Source organism: Akanthomyces muscarius, chromosome 2, assembly GCF_028009165.1.
Source record: "Akanthomyces muscarius strain Ve6 chromosome 2, whole genome shotgun sequence".
Taxonomy (NCBI): domain Eukaryota; kingdom Fungi; phylum Ascomycota; class Sordariomycetes; order Hypocreales; family Cordycipitaceae; genus Akanthomyces; species Akanthomyces muscarius.
This window is the reverse complement of record NC_079242.1, coordinates 444,086-459,953: the sequence shown is the minus strand read 5'-3', so window position 1 is coordinate 459,953 and position 15,868 is coordinate 444,086. Positions and strand designations below refer to the sequence as shown.

Sequence of the window (15,868 nt, the reverse complement as noted above, 5' to 3'; positions counted from 1 at the left end):
AGTATGGCGCATCTGGAGTTTTCATCTTCTTACCATGTACTTTTCTGCATATGTTTACTTTGCTGCAAAGGGTGGTTTCTACTTGGATGACGAAGAAATGGAATACTTTTTTTTAATCAGGACCATACAATACATTGATGGCGTCTTTTTGTTCATGTCTATATGCAGTAAATAAACACCCTTTCGCTAGGAAATAACCATGTACTTTTTTTATCATTTTCCGTTGTATTCTCTTTTTGCATCCAATATCGTGAATTCATACGCAAGATTCATGACGCCACAGATCAGGCATCGTCGACGTCCACCCGGCAGGTTTCTTTCATGTCTTTAGTCCCAAAGCTCTAGCTGGCAGGCGTCGAGGCCATTTGCCTGCCCACCAGGCGCGCGTGCTGCGCCATGACGGCATCAGCCACGGCCAGCGCCGCCATGCCCTCGACAATGGGCACGGCGCGGGGCACGACGCAGGGGTCGTGGCGGCCCTTTGCGGCGAGCACGCCGGCGCCCGTGGCGTCGTACAGCGCCGTGGTCTGGTTCTGGCTGATGGTGGCGGGGGGCTTGAACGCGACGCGGAAGAAGATGGGCATGCCGTTGGAGATGCCGCCCTGGATGCCGCCCGAGTGGTTGGTGCTGGTGTGCAGGCGGGACCTGGGGATGCCGTGGACGGACGCGGGGTTGCTGGCGGCGGTGGGCGGCACGACAAAGGGGTCGTTGTGCTCGCTGCCCTTCATCTCGGCGCCGAGGAAGCCGGAGCCGACCTCGAAGCCCTTGACGGCCGGGATGGACATCATGGCGCGGCCGAGCAGCGCCTCCATCTTGTCAAACGCGGGCTCGCCGAGCCCCGACGGCGCGTTGCGGATGATGCACGTCACGGTGCCGCCGGTGCTGTCGTGCGCGTCGCGCAGCTCCGCGACGCGCGCCTCCATGCGCGCCGACGCCTCCGCGTCCGGGCACCGCACGGGCAGGAAGCCGTCGACCTGCTCGCGCGTGAGCGTCTCGGCCATGCGCTGAAACTTGGGGTCGGCGCTCATGGCCTCTGCGTCGGCAAAGAGCTTGATGCTGCCGACCGACGACACGAACGCGACGATTTCGACCCCGTACGTCTCGCGCAGCCACTTCTCGGCGACGGCGCCGGCGGCGACGCGCGCAATCGTCTCGCGCGCCGAGGAGCGGCCCCCGCCGGAGCTCGCCTTGATGCCGTACTTTTCGAGGTAGGTCCAGTCGGCGTGCGAGGGCCGCGGGTAGAGGTCGATGGTCTTGGAGCCGTAGTCGTGCGGGCGTTGGTCCTCGTTGGGCACGGTGAGCAGGATAGGCGTGCCGAGCGTGCGGCCAAACTCGGTGCCCGAGTGGATCGTCACCTGGTCCTTTTCGTTGCGCGGCGTCGTGATGGCCGACTGGCCCGGGCGGCGGCGGTTGAGCTGCGGCTGGATGTCGGCCTCGGTGAGGGCCAGGCCCGGCGGGCAGTTGTCGATGATGCACGACACGGACTTGCCGTGGGACTCGCCGGCGCTGGGGGGGTCAAGCAAGAAAGGATTAGTATTGAGGGGATGGATTGGCGAGATGAGCTTTTTGGAAGATGTACTCACGTCGTCACGCGGAAATGGCTTCCAAAGGTCGACATGGTGTATGGTCGATTCGCGTTGGGAATGTGATGTGAGGGGGAAAGGAGAGTTGAACTCGGGGTTGAACAGATTCAGCGGCAGGTTTTGGAGTAGAGCTTGGGCTGACTCGGCTGTCGTCCGACGTCGGGTGGGCTGAATGATTTTTTTTTTTGGCGGGGGAGGGGTCCAACAGCACCGACAAGTGTGTATCCTGGCCACAGCTATAGCTATGTACAAGTTTGAGTTATATATATGGATTTATTCTCAAACCTGCAATGAAACAACTCGCTCTTAACAAAAAATCATAGTAATTGTTTTTACTTCCGTTTCTATGCTTTGTGCGGTTGTTGCTTGAGCCAGGCTGCAGGAATCGATCGGTACGTACCATTTCCAGCCCCGATGCGGATACAGCCTCAGACCCTGGTCTGCCGCAAACCCCAAAGCTCCAACCAAGCTCCCATCATCACTCACCAACACCACAGCGAAGCCACTTGCGCGCCAATTGCACCAACCTCCGCACCATGCATCACCAATAACACATATCCGACATCAACCATCCTTACACCTCGTCTATGATGGCGCCCAGGGCCTCTCCACTGCCGCGGCAGCTCTTCTCTCTCCTATCCCGCCGCCCTCGACACCACCACCACTTCTCGACCGCCGCCGCCGCCGACCCGGCCAGCAAGACGCAAATCTACCTCTCCCGCTCGCGCGACCCGCTGCTCAACCTCTCCGTCGAGCACCACCTTTTGCAGACCGCGCCCGCCGACGCCACCGTGCTCATGCTCTACGCCAACGCGCCCTGCGTCGTCTTTGGGCGCAACCAGAACCCGTGGATCGAGACCAACCTCGCGCGCCTCGCCACCACACCGATCCGGCTCGTGCGGCGCCGCTCCGGCGGCGGCACCGTCTTCCACGACGAGGGCAACGTCAACTTTAGCGTCATCTGCCCCTCGGCGGCCTTTGACCGCAACAAGCACGCGGAGATGGTCGTCCGCGCGCTGCGCCGCCTCGGCCGCCCGACGACGCGCGTCAACGAGCGCCACGACATTGTGATTGACACCCCGCCGCCCGACCGCGTCGGCACGTACAAGGTGTCGGGCTCCGCGTACAAGCTCACCCGGCTGCGGTCGCTGCACCACGGCACGTGCCTCCTGCGCAGCCCCAACCTCGGCGCGATATCGAGCCTGCTGCGCTCGCCGGCCGAGGGCTTCATCAAGGCCCGCGGCGTGGACAGCGTGCGCAGCCCCGTGCGCAACCTCGATCTCGACGTCGCGGCGTTCCAGGACGCTGTCGTGCGCGAATTCGAGGCCATGTACGGGCCGTCCGACGTGCGCGCCGTCGTCGACGATGCGCCCGCCATGGCCGTGGACCGGATCCGCCAGGGCTACGAGGAGATGCGCGCGCGGGACTGGCTCTACGGCCAGACGCCGCGGTTTGCGTTTTGCACGCATCCGACAGAAGAGGACCCGCGGCCGCGGCCAAAATTGCCATTCGAGGTCTGTTTGCAGTAGCGGCTTCTTCGGCTTTGCGCACCAATGCTGACCAAGGAAAACAAGCAGGAACGCATCCATTTCGAAGCAAAGCAGGGCATCGTTGAGCGCTTCCATGTTGAAAACAACAAGGGCGCTCGGAAGGACCTGTCCTCGCTCGTCGGCGCCACCATGTACAACATTCGCGACTGGTCCGCGCAGCTGGCCGACGCCGGCGTCGCGAGCCAACAGGCCCGTCATATCGGAGACTGGCTGAATGGCATTCTCGGCACGGCCTTTACAAAACCGTGAGCATCTACGCCGTCACCAGAGGTCTATCCCCATTTCCCACCCGTGTGGTGTTGGTCATGGTGCCCGTTGTATATTAATCATCATGTATCGTTATGTATCATCATTCGCATCGCGCAGCAGTCTCCAGAGGAGCAGACGTCACAGCATTTACTCGTTAGCACATCCAAATCAAGCACTTTGTCTCCAGCACCTTTGCTCAATCTGTGTCTTCATCCATTTCCCCTGCAACGTCTCCCAAGATCATCAGCTCCATCGCAGTCGGCACGCAACCCACCTCGCGCAGCGCATCCAGCATGTCTTTCTGGTCCCACGGCCGCCCTCGCAACAGCAGCGCCTCGTGCAGCAGCGTCCTGCCGTGCGCATTCCGCGCCGCCAGATCCACCGTCCCCGAGCCCAGCAGCCAGCGCACCGTGGAGACATCGCCTCGGTCCAGGGCGATGAACGCCGCCGGCCCGCACGCCCGCGTCTTGATGCGCCTTTCGTGGTCCCGCGTCACGTCCCCTAGCTGGCTCTCGTCCAGGGCATACACGATGTTGGGGCTCAAACCGGCCTTGTCCACCAGGCTCTGCACAACCTTGAGGTGGCCGTTGCGCGTGGCGCACGCCAGCGGTGCCGTGTCCGTGTGCACGCCTGCGTGCCAGTCCACCAGGTTGTTCCCGAGGCTTATCAGGTAGTCGACCAACTGCCAGTGGCCCTTGGCCGCTATCTCCGCAAGCGGCGAGCCGGCCTGGTGCGTATTGTGCAGGTCCGGCGGCCGCTCGCGGCGGTTCGGGTCCGCGCCGGCGAGCAGGAGCTCTCTCGCCGTGGTAGGTTCACGGATATCGATGTCACGATCCGTGAGAGACCATGCCATGGCGCGCAGGGCATACGTCATCGGTGACGCTCCAGTGCTGCTGCGCAAGTTAGGGTCTGCACCGCCGAGCAGCAGCGCACGGATCGTCGTCGGCTTGGAGCCGCGCTGGATAGCCGCAATGAGCAACGTCGTGCCGTCAGAGCGGGGGGCATTCACTTCCTGGGCCACGGCGGGTTGCTCAAGTAGACATTTGACGAGTTTCGCCGCTTCTCTAGTGATGGCGTGCTCCAGCGGCGTCTGGCCTTCCCATGGCGTGCAGAGATCTGCGCCGTGTCCAGCGAGGGCCTGTACCGCTTCGACGCAGCCCCTCGTGACCGCAGCCAGCAGCGGCGTGAAACCACGCTCATCGCCCATGAGGACAAGGTCTCGATCGTGCGCGGCAAAGATGTCCAGAATATCAGTGTGCCCCTGCGCCGCAGCGGCCATGGCGGGCGTGGCGCCGTCGACGTCGGCGACGCGCGGATCAGCGCCCAGCTCGAGCAGCACGCGCACGGCATCGGGACGATGGCACTCAACGGCCATGCGTAGCGCCGTCTGTCCAAGATAGTCTGTCTTGTCTGCATTGATGCGGCCGCTTTCCAGCAGCACGCGCAGCGCGGAGACATGCCCGCGGAGGCCAGCGCTCCATAGAGCCGATCGCCGGTACGGCCCCTCGTTGCGGTTGAGGTCCAGGTCGGGCAGCCGCTGCAGCAAGAGCGCAATAATGTTGGCCTCGCCCTCGTCGGCAGCCTTGAGCAGACTGGTCTCGTAGCGCTTGGTCCAGTGCCACGCGATGCCCGACATGCCGCGACGACGCTCGTCCAGGTCCAGAACGCGTGTGGCTAGAGCCACGTCGCCGTTGACCGCGGCCCACGTCATGGGCTTGCCGTCATAGTCCATGGCATTTTGTAGCAGTACTTCATTGTACAATTCAGAAAACTGTTTCGCCGTCAGCACGAGACTGCGCAGGTCGTGGGCGTCGAGCTGGGCGGCCACGAGGTCGAGGAGCTCCCCTGGCAGCTGGTCCAACATGGAGGCGCTCTTATTGTTGACAGCCATACCGCCGGCTCAAAAAAAAAAAATTGAGCTCGTGGCGCAATTGCGATTTGAGACAGGCTTCGTCGCCGATTATTTGAAAAATGGCCACTCTTCTATGCACACCGGCTTTGGCGGCGCATTGCCAGGACGTTGATAGCCGACGGAAGATGCAACAGCCAAAAATGGGAGAGGGGCTCAAAGAGGAATGGCTCGAGCCTGTGCTACAGAAGGCTCCTCATTGTCCGGGTATAGCTCGCTATTGCCTTTGTGCCCTTCGCATAGGACTGGAATTATTTCTTCGTTGACTTATATCTGGGAAATATGGATAGACTGTGACGCTGTCATTTTGACATGTAACTAGTGGTTGAATGGAGGTTGACAGCCGTCTCCGAATCCCGTTGTGCCGGGTTCCGGGGCCAATCCGGAGTCTCCGGGGAGCTGGAAAAGGCACGCCGAGGCAGCGGCAACGTCGCAGTACTTTCGCCTTTCTTCAGCAAACTGTCAAGTAACTGGTGGAGGCAAGGAAGACACCGTGGAGCAACCGATCAAGGGTTCCGGGGCCGAAAATAGGCTGCTGAGTTGGCAGACTCGACCTGCTGAGAACTTGGCCGCCCTCGGTGACGAATTTAGCACCATCCTGGCCAGCTCTGGCCTGTGCCGCTTCGGTCAACAGATGGGGCAAGCCATCGCGTGAAGAGCGCACGCGAGTAGAAATCAAGCCCTATGCTTGTCTCAATTGCTGTCAAGGATGTAATAGTGATTTGCATTGCCCAAAGAGGCAATGGCATCCTGATTGTTAGACAAGATGGACATGATTGACACGCTGCACGTTGGCACAGCGCAGTTTAGGAGCTAGGTTTGAGTAGCGCAGACTCCGGAATGGCCTGGGTGGCTTGATGCGACGACCTGCCGTCTATCCCGCTTGCGGCAGCCTGTCGCGTGAGACGGTTTGTCAGAGCGTAAGGAATGACTTGATCATTTGAACCCAGCGTTGATTTCAAATGGAAGATGCCATGGTGATTTGAACGGCATGCCAGGCCTCCAATGGTCGGTATACGCAACGCAGTACTGGTAGGAACCTACCGATCCATCGAATGTGCTGTCTGGGACCAGTCAGCAGCGACGGAGCCCCAAAGGTCACCACTAGACCGATGGCAAGTTATCCGTAGCTGGTCGCACATTGATTCTTGGGGCAGGCTGGGGGCCAAAAAGCGCCGGCGGTTCCAGCTCCGAGATGTCCGTAATTACGATGTTGCGCTTTGCAATACTTTCCTGCAGGCTGCAGCGGCACAGACGCCTAATAATTTAGTTGAACGGTACAAAGGCCTAGACCGGTGGATGCAGGTCGCGCGACTGGACTAAAGATTGAATCGATAGTGTGAGTCTGGCAGGCATGTTGCTGTGCACGACAGCGACTGGAGCTGCGAGCAGGCCAAGCGACATGACGGCCAACGAGAGCGTCTGCATTTGCAAGGCTTATTCTGTTCTCCCCCTTTTCCTTGCGAGTTCAGTCCTCCACGCCTGACGGAGCAACGGCAGAATTGGCATTATAATAGAAAACAGCGCAGTGGGTGCGTGTGGGCGTCATTGTGCCAACCACGGGGCAGGCAAGCAGGCTGGAGATGGCCTGATGCGCCTGAAAATGAATACACGAAAGCGTACTCAGTAATAAGGTGCAAGTGGCGTCCTGGTGGGCAACGGATTTAGCGGATTTCGACAAGAGCTGCACAGTGCGCTCTCTTCCGCGGCGATGGGGCGCTGGCAAGCTTTTTTCTTGTTGCTTCGGCATGTCGCGTCGTGGCACTGGAGTGCCCGAGATTGACGCTAGATCAGCAGCGAGTGTGCGCACTAGCGCGGCCACGACTTGGAAGACAAAGCCAAAGGGTTTGATGCGAAGATCGCCTGGCGTTGATGCATATTGATTGACATTGGGCTCTGAGAGAGCCACGCGTCTGTGTGACTGTCGGACAGCTGTACTGCTGGCAAGACAGACAGGCATCCCCCGGGATTCTGCCCGACGGAGACATTGTGCAGCGTGCCACGACCAGTAGTGCAGGGTCAACGACAGCTGTCGGGCTCATTCCGTCTAGTACTCGGTAGGCAGAAGGGAATGGCATGGCTGCAATGCAACGCGGCCGGCCGTGGGGGGAGTTGTTGCACCAAGCCTAGCAAGGCAGGACCAGGGCCTGGGAAAATCCGTAATGGTAGGTTAGCAGACTGGCAAGCCTCCCAGCCTAGGCAAACCGAAAGAAAGGTTGAGGGAGCCAGGCAGAATTTAGTCTTTTTTTTTGGCCCTTCGACATGCGCCGCCCGTAGCACGCCACACCACTGTTCGTATGACACGCCAAAGTCGTGACTCAAGCCTCGACAGAGAGGCTGGATAATTCTAAGAGTTGCTGGTTGTCAGACTCTAATTTTAGTGTCTGGCTGTTCATTGCTTACGAGGCGGGCGCGTCGTCGACATGGTGACGATGGGCTTGATCATCAAAGACGGCTGCCCGCAGGCACCCTGGGCAGTCGGCTGGCGCAGGCCTGGTTTGAGTGGCCAGGCTGTGGCTGCTCCGGGACTTCCTTGGTCGCTCTGCCCTGACGCTCGCTTGGGCATGACGCCAGACCGGATGAGGAGAGCAGATCCGCAAAGCAGATGATGTGGAGGGCTCTAGCAGGGTTCGGGGAGGTGGTGATGGGGAGGCGGCGAGAGGCTGGCGCGGAGAGTTTGGTAGACAATTGTTAATTGTTGGCAGGGCACTGGAGCTGGAGCACTTGGGCGCTGTACCACGTAGCGAGGGCGACATGCATGGAGAGCTGGTGAGTATAAAATTACGTCGCGAACGAAATGTGTAGAAAATGTGAAAATTCTTCTCTAGACAGTGCCTCTACTGTCCCTTGTTCTTTCTTTCTTTCTTTTTCGTATTTCTGATCGTTGTAGCATCACAAAGCTGGTGTCCGGCCAAGACTGTCATTTTTCTTCAGTACAGTGCTTCTGGCACTATGACTGTTCCCTGCTAACGCGTAAAGTGGTACGATACCTCCTTCACCACCAAATCCTGCTACAGACACAGGTACCCACTACTTGTCGCCGATGGCTGCAGAATACAGATTACTACTTGTGCCAGTGGCAGAGCAGCAGATCCAGGGTCCCCACCCACAAATTCATTCCCACGCGCTCGCCCACGGGCCACTTTCCCCTTGCCGGTACCCTTGCCAGGTGCAAGCTACAGGGGCCATTGGGGCAATTGGAGCCATTGGAGCGGATTACAGCGGCCTCATCCACCGTCACAGTCTGCCAGCGCCCGTCTACAGCGCCGTCGCACGCTAAAGCAAACAGGGTTTTTCCTCTTCTTCTCCGCCAAACTCTGCCTGTTTGTGAGTGTTTGTCAGGCACACCTCAACCAGGTAGCAGGTACCTCACACTTGTCTGCCATTTCAGCCAAACCACCACCAGACCAACCCGCTGGCCAGGTACTCCAGTCTCCAGTCTCCAGTCTCCAGTCTCCTCGTCGCGCGCCCCGTCGCCCGTCTCGTCCGTCCCAAAACCCTGCCCATCTAAAACCCCATCCTTGCCTCTCTCGCTCCTCTCTCGCTTCTACATCCCGCGTCAACCATTCTCTCTCACCGAGCGACGCTCGATCCGATTTACCACTATCCGCCTCCCGTTTATAACTCGACAAGATGCCCTCTTTTGTCAAACTCGCCTCCGAGATGTGTCTCAATCGTCTGTAGCTGCATGCTACCACTGCACGCGGGCCCTGACTTGGATCTCTACTGCATCCAACAGCGCTCCTCTTGCACTCGCTCAACCGACCATCACATCTCTACACGCTTTCGAGGCGTCTTCTTCAGCACTTCCTCTTCCAACATATCCCCCTTCGATCCAACTTGCGTCGCCCCGCTACTTTCGCCAGCGACTGACGCGCCCAACGACCCTCCGTCGCAAAATACCATGGCCAGGCGTAATTCTCGGATATACGCTGAAGAGGCCATCTTCTTTGACGAATCAAGCTACACCTCCTCTGCGTCCTCCTCGTCCTCTTCTGGGTCTTCATATCAGTCCAGACGGAGTTCGCGGAGTTCATTCAGAGAAGACTTGTTTCAGTGTGCTACGGAGATGGAAGAAGGACTGCGCAATGGCGCGCCCATCAAGGACACAGTTGCTGCTCTGCGCTATCAAGGCGGCATCGGTAGTGCCAGAGATGTTGCTGTTCTTGAAAAGTCAGGTATGCAGCCAGCAATGCCGCTACAAAAGTTGCTCACCTCTGACGCGGCCCCAGCAGCCAAAGTACCGACACTACTCCCTACTATTCATCAGTCGGTCGAGTATCCTGTCGTACCCCTGGAAGGCCGTCCTCTCAACTTTGGCGTCATTGTCCCTGGTTTCTATCGCAGCAGCTACCCGAAGCAGCACGATTTTGATTTCATCAAGACGCTCAATCTCAAGACCATTGTCACCCTGGTCAAGAAAGACGAGCTCGAGGATGACCTGTCAGCCTTTGTCGACATCAACGGCATCCGCCAAGTCACGTTTGACATGAAGGGCACCAAGAAGGAGGCCATCCCACTTGATACCATGGCCGCCATTCTTCAACTTACCCTCGACAAGCGAAACTATCCCCTCCTCATCCATTGCAACCACGGCAAGCACCGCACCGGCTGTGTTGTTGCTGCCGCCCGCAGAGTCGCCGGTTGGGAAGTTGACCCGGCCTTGGATGAGTACAGGGCATTTGCCTCCCCAAAAATTAGGGAGTGCGATATCGACTACATCAACGCGTTTCAATCATCATTGATACCCAGATTCGAAGACGAGATTGTTCCGCATAGTCCTGTCCAAGTCAGGACTTTTATGCGCACGCTGCTGTTTTCAACAGTTGTCGTTGTAATATGGATCGTTTCCGGAACGCAGATGACTTCGGCCCCTGCTACTGTCGAAACCTTTTGACGGCATAGCACCTAGAGGCCAAGCAAGTCACCTGCGCCGGAGCGACTTGACTCATTTGAAAGACATTTATGCATTGGAAGGGCGCCTGGCTACAGACACTCCGGACGCAAGTCGTTTCGACGGTGCTGTGGGTTAGATTTCTGCGTTTTATTCGTATATGACGGCAAGCAGGTTTGTTTCTTGCCCGTTTTTCACGTTTTGGGTTTAGATTTACGGGGAAGACATGCGCCGAGGGAAAACATCAAGAGCTGAGGTTCCCTCACTCAGGCGAAGATGGATGTATTATTTCTTTTGTGGGTTTTGCGGCGTACGGTTTTTGATTTATAGCCCCGCGAGCGAGAGCTTTTCTTTGTTACACGCTGGCTCCGGCTAAGCAAACTCATCAATCAATACATTTTGGGGACACTGTTCTCCCTTGACTACACACGACTTGTTGAACTCGGTTTTATGTGCTTTTTACTCGAAAATGCTTTGTTGAGGGCAGCTGCCTGGATATAAAACAAAAGCGCAAGCGATCGCGTAGCGATTGCCTAGCGAGCAGCCGCGTGTACTACGAATCATCTGCGAAACCCCGGGTTCCAGAGTTGAATCCATGCATCCATGGCAGGGTCACATGGTAACGAAACGAGCGGCTCAACTTAGTCTTTAACTCTCCGTACGCATATTCAGCAGCATTCATGCCAAAAATAAATCTGCAAGCACCGCCACGTTGCTCGCTGGTCCGCATCCTTCCTCAAATAACTACCCCGCACGGGGGAATGTTGGCTGTCTTGCTGCATTGGTTGCGTCTTGTCATTCCCTGCAGCTCTAGTCACGTTTTCCTCCTCGAGTCCCCCCATCCGTAATCTGTACGGCCAACATGTTGCAGAGCAAGGGTGCGATGCAGCCACCAGCTGTCCGCCAAGCCAATGACGGTTCCCATCGACGGCCGCCCCGTCTGCATGTCTCTGATGGACTGCATTAGCCAAAAATGCAAAGGAACGCATTTAGCATCAGGCTGGATGATGAAGGGGGCGGGGGAAACGGGACGAGTTATTGCCCTCCTGCTCCTTTCCCCCTCTCTCCTCCTCGGCTGGCTCTTTTTCGCTAACCTACCAACACCTCGAAGCTAACGAAGGGACTGTGACACCATGAGCGATGCCGAGTCGGACAATGGGAGCATTGTTCTCGTGGAAGACGACATTTATAAAGAGTCGGCCACTCCTGAGCCAGACACCTGTGCTGCAGACGCTGAGTTGGGAGATGATGATGTTTCTGCGCCAGCGGCGTCTACAGCCTTCATCACCGCAGCGACATTCAGTGCGGATGATGACGACGCGAGCGAAGAAGACTATGTGGATGCTCCCGATATGGCTGTACCACTCGTCGCTGAATCAGAAACCTGTGCGGCAGATGCAGTCCATGCGGTCGAAAAAGTAGCAGAAGTCATCTCTGCGCCAACGGCGTCTGCTCCCTTCACCACCGAGGCAGCACTTTGTGCGTCCGACGTGGCGGATTCAATCGTCGTGAAAGAAGTCACACGAGCGTCTCCAGCTGTGTCTGTACCACTCGTCGCTGGTACAGAAGTATGGGTGGCAGATGCAGGTCATACGGCCGCAGCGGCCGCTGAAATCATCCCTGTGCCAATGGCGTACACACCCGCCATCGCTGACCCAGAACTCTCTGCGTTTGACGCGGCTGACTCGATCGCTATGAAAAAAGACAACCTAGTTGCTCTAGAAGTGGCTGCATCACCCATCACGCTTGGGCGTCAAGACGTCTCAGGGCCTGTCGATGCTGACCAGGGTAGTCCCCTTGCCCTTGTCAAACTTGTTGCCGCCAAGAGTGTATTTTCGCAGGATATTCAGCACTGTGACCCCGGGATGCAGCTCCCTATGCATGCCAATAATTCTGACCCCCTGGACAAGAGCCGCGATGCTAAGGCCTGCTTTGAGCGCCAGGACAAGCCTGAGAATCATCACGAGGCGTCGGCTGAGAGTAAGAGGGCGACACACATGATGAACCAGTCGAGTCTATTGGGCACCGCAGCAATAACGCCACCACCCGTCGAAGCTTCTGAAGAGAGGGACGAGCTATATGAGATGTTCGTTGACAAGGATGATATTGCTAATCACGACAAAGTCGATGTTTGTGCCGAACAGAGGATCATCTCGGCCCAGAGTACCCAACCTCTCCAGGAAGGGATGACCGTCCCCGCGGAAAGAGCACCGACGCCACCGGAGACCAGAACAGCTTGTGTAGCCTCTGATGATACTTCTGTGCAGCTCGGGAACAGCACGCCATCTCTCTGCGACGATGGGTGCATTGCCGTACAGAGCGCTTTGCAGCTAGACGGACTCGATGCCGGTAACATTGTTGTGAGCGACAACCTGCCGCTAGTCCCTGCGTCAAGCACAACTGCAGAAGACATGAGGAGCAACGATAGACAATCAACTTGGACTCCCTCCCAGCTTCCCACCGTCGTGGTGAGAAAACCCACGCCTCAAGAGTCCAGCCCAGCTGTCATGATCCTGGACGACAATGAGCTGCTGCAACGCGCATCGGACAAAGAGGTTAGACCGTCGCTTGCAGAGAGCGCGGATTCCTTGTTTGGCGGTTCTTCGTCCCGCGAAGATGGTACCCCGCTGCTGCGAGGTACCAGCACAGACAGCATAACCTTTGACGACATTTTGCCGCATCAGACGAGCGATGCAAGCGTAGACACAAGCAATGCGACGAAGAAGCCGCTCGGTGTGAAACTCGGCGAGTTAACACGTACGCTGGTAGAGCTTGCGCCGCGCCGTCCGAGACAACTGTTGCGCAAGCAACTATCAGACGCTCGTCTGGGATATCGCGGCGGAGACGATTCGAGCAAGAGTGGCGCACGTGGGTGAATGATGCAAGATAGAGGCATTGCGCCGATCGTATAAATATGATTTGACCATGCTCTCGAGCGCAGTTTTGTATTATGAAGTTCTAGTAACACTTTTATTCGCGTTGTGCTTCGTCAACATGCTGTTGAGGCTAGGTGTACCAAGGGCCACTCTCGACTTGCCTGATCGCGGCGGTTGCAGAGATCTGGCAGACTTAATGAGAAACTAGAACTCATGTCCCAAACGCATTCAAAGCAGCCTCAAATGGTGTGATACACTCAACCAGATCCTTCCTTGCAAGGTACTGTCTCGGATTCGAGAGCCGAGGATGTCTTGCTGAGGCGAATGCAACACCGGCGCTCCCCACGGGTTAAAGTCCCTACATATACCACAACCATTCTATCCCCACAGGCTTTAAAGAGTCTCCCAAAGGGCAGGAACTTCAAGTCGAGTACTGCTTGGCAGGCTCCCACATTGTGTCAATTAAACTGGTGCTGCCCGAGTTCACTGGACTTGGCTTTTGTAGTCTGGCCTCGTCGGTGGACAAGGCTGTCTGTCATAGACTACCTTGCGCTGGTTTAACCACATTCAGACAGACTAGTGCAAAAGTTAACAGTAGTTTATAGTAGTTTACAGTATTTACTGTCAGTAGGGCAAAAATGAGAGTTGGAATGCGCAACAAGTTTGGGAGGTAGTCCCTTTCGAAAAGCAACCATAGCAAGCAACCATGGTAGGTCGCCGCAGATCGACGGCGACTTTACAACAACTCGGCACCATGTCAGCTTCGGAAACATTTCAATCAGGTTTCCGTAACAACCCAACTCTTGAACTGCCGAAGCATCTGCTTATTTCCCAAAAGATCAATCAAATCACACGTTGCGCAATAATTCGCACGACTCAAGACGCTCCAATCAACCTAGCCTTGTGGTTCCCCCTCTGTGGCCCCGATGAGCAAGAGACTCGACGCGAGACCGCCAAAGAGACTGAGAAACCAATAAGAGCGCAGGCAATCAGACAAAATTGCCCCCCAGAAGCAAAGTGCCGCCGAAGGCACCCCGAGGAGCCAAACCAACTCCCGTGCCAAGACTTTTGTTTTTAGACTGCACAGGGCCGTGAGCATTGGCGAGGTTGAATAGGCAAGTGCTTGGAGAATCAAACCGCCTAGGCCCCCCCCACCTTCCGTCTCCAACGGAAATGCATATTTCTAATTTGGTCACAACCCCGGCGTATCGACTGGGATAGCAGCAGATACAGACTGGGTCGGTAATAAGTTTGGGGGGGGGGGGGGGTCGACGGCGAAAGAAGTTTGTATGGAAGTCATGTGGAAACTAGTTTGTTGGGTCGGCCAGTGCCGCTGGTCAACTAGTCTTCTCAGTAATTACAGGGCAGGCATCAAGAACGAAGGATCGTTTAGCAGACCAAGTGTGGGCTAGACAAAGGTGGACTCGCCAGCATTCTTCTCGAATCAACCTGTTTTATTGCTCGAGCCTTGATGGTCCCAATTTTTTCGCTGCTTACATGGGCGTTCGTTCGAGCTCACTTGCGTGTACCCCCCCTCCCCTTGATTAGCCCCGGCATCTGGTACGGTAGGGCAGAGCTTGACCGGGGACTTGAAGATTTAGCACCAGTAGTCCCCCCTCCGCTAGGCGCTTTCCTCTTTGCTCTGAATCGCTAGCTCTGATTCTTGTTCTCCATGGCTCGTCGCCGCTACCGATACAGAGGGAAACGAACAATTGGCAGAAATCGGCACTAGATGCCGCGCGGTTCTGCCTGGGAGGCGAAATCTTTCCAAGGTCAACTCGATGTCGAGAAGCAGTCAGGAACAAACTTGTGGATTCTGGTTTATCTCTCTCTCTCTCTCTCTGCCCGCAGCACTCTTGGTGGAGTCTTCTTCCCGCCCGTGTGATATTAAACGTCAAAACTATATCCGTTCTCTCATTCTGGCGTCTTACCAATCACCACAGCCCTCGTTCCCCAAAACGGGAAAGCCACGGGGCCTGCCACACACCCGCTGCCACTACGGATATATACACTTTGACAGGGTTCAGTTGAGCGTGCATGGGCAGCTTGGCACGTTTTGTTGTTCATCTTCTTCGATCGACAAGTCGAGCCGTAAAGGTGGTTGGCGTAGCTCAAGCGCAATGGGGGCGACGCCTAACAACAAGCCACCATTAAATTATAACCATAAATCGCAGGCGGCGTTGTCGCTCTTCTCGACGTGCTAGGCCAATCAAGATGCGTTGCACAAAGACTTCCTTGATGATCAACACCGTTTTTTGTTTCTTCCTTCTTTGCTGCGTCTTGATATTAACCACCACTCGCCCGATAGGCAGCAGCGATTAAAATCGGGGAGTGTGGCTCGCTGCCCACCATGTATCGATTCTTCACACACACCTCCGCTTCTTCCGTGCCTGCCGATTCATCATTCTCCATCATTCATCGCCCGTTCTGACAGGGGAGCAGGCAAGCACTGTGGGCTGTGGGCTTGTGTGTGTGCCTCGCCATGTAACCCTGCACGCCTCGCCTTTCGCCTTGATCCAAAAAAAAAAAAAAAACAAGAGAAAGAAAAAAGGGGTCTGTCTCGTGCAACGCGATAGGCAGTGCGACCACATTCTCCTGCTCGTCTAAAGTGGGTTATAGTTTATTCAGAATCGTCTTACAAGAGGGGGGGGAGACTGATTGCTGCACAAAAGGTAATCGTGCTACTCTACATAGACCATCGTAGAACATGTACAGATGATGCACAGGCAGGCAGGCTGACAGCCACTGCATACAAGATGTGAAATGTGACAAGAGCTCCAAGGGTCAATGTATGCATAGGAGCAAAG

The 15,868-nt window shown here is 56.5% G+C and overlaps 5 protein-coding genes across 7 annotated transcripts; 3 read left to right on the top strand and 2 right to left on the bottom strand.

Moving 5' to 3' along the window:
• Positions 1-341: 341 nt before the first annotated feature.
• Positions 342-1,618, bottom strand: LMH87_003254 (uncharacterized protein; the record flags this gene model as incomplete). The annotated part of the gene is made up of 2 exons (XM_056203879.1): positions 342-1,506; positions 1,584-1,618. The coding sequence occupies 2 exons, from the start codon at positions 1,616-1,618 to the stop codon at positions 342-344; spliced, it is 1,200 nt and encodes a 399-aa protein (XP_056048040.1).
• Positions 1,619-2,170: 552 nt separating this feature from the next.
• LMH87_003253 (uncharacterized protein) lies at positions 2,171-3,382 on the top strand (the record flags this gene model as incomplete). Of its 2 annotated transcripts, none has more annotated exons than XM_056203866.1 (2): positions 2,171-3,097; positions 3,161-3,382. In XM_056203866.1, 2 exons carry the CDS (start codon positions 2,171-2,173, stop codon positions 3,380-3,382), a joined length of 1,149 nt encoding a protein of 382 aa, XP_056048038.1. The 2 variants fall into 2 exon arrangements, with proteins under 2 accessions (XP_056048038.1, XP_056048039.1); XM_056203867.1 differs by having other exon boundaries at positions 3,158-3,382.
• Positions 3,383-3,578: 196 nt separating this feature from the next.
• On the bottom strand, positions 3,579-5,273 carry LMH87_003252 (uncharacterized protein; the record flags this gene model as incomplete). Its single annotated transcript, XM_056203855.1, has 1 exon — positions 3,579-5,273. One exon carries the CDS (start codon positions 5,271-5,273, stop codon positions 3,579-3,581), a length of 1,695 nt encoding a protein of 564 aa, XP_056048037.1.
• Positions 5,274-9,195: 3,922 nt separating this feature from the next.
• LMH87_003251 (uncharacterized protein) lies at positions 9,196-10,188 on the top strand (the record flags this gene model as incomplete). The annotated part of the gene is made up of 2 exons (XM_056203844.1): positions 9,196-9,469; positions 9,527-10,188. The coding sequence occupies 2 exons, from the start codon at positions 9,196-9,198 to the stop codon at positions 10,186-10,188; spliced, it is 936 nt and encodes a 311-aa protein (XP_056048036.1).
• A 1,130-nt stretch (positions 10,189-11,318) lies between these two features.
• LMH87_003250 (uncharacterized protein) lies at positions 11,319-13,061 on the top strand (the record flags this gene model as incomplete). 2 transcript variants are annotated; one of them, XM_056203832.1, is made up of 3 exons in its annotated part: positions 11,319-11,664; positions 11,722-12,271; positions 12,330-12,375. In XM_056203832.1, the coding sequence occupies 3 exons, from the start codon at positions 11,319-11,321 to the stop codon at positions 12,373-12,375; spliced, it is 942 nt and encodes a 313-aa protein (XP_056048035.1). The 2 variants fall into 2 exon arrangements, with proteins under 2 accessions (XP_056048035.1, XP_056048034.1); XM_056203833.1 differs by having other exon boundaries at positions 11,319-13,061.
• Between the last annotated feature and the right edge of the window lie 2,807 nt (positions 13,062-15,868).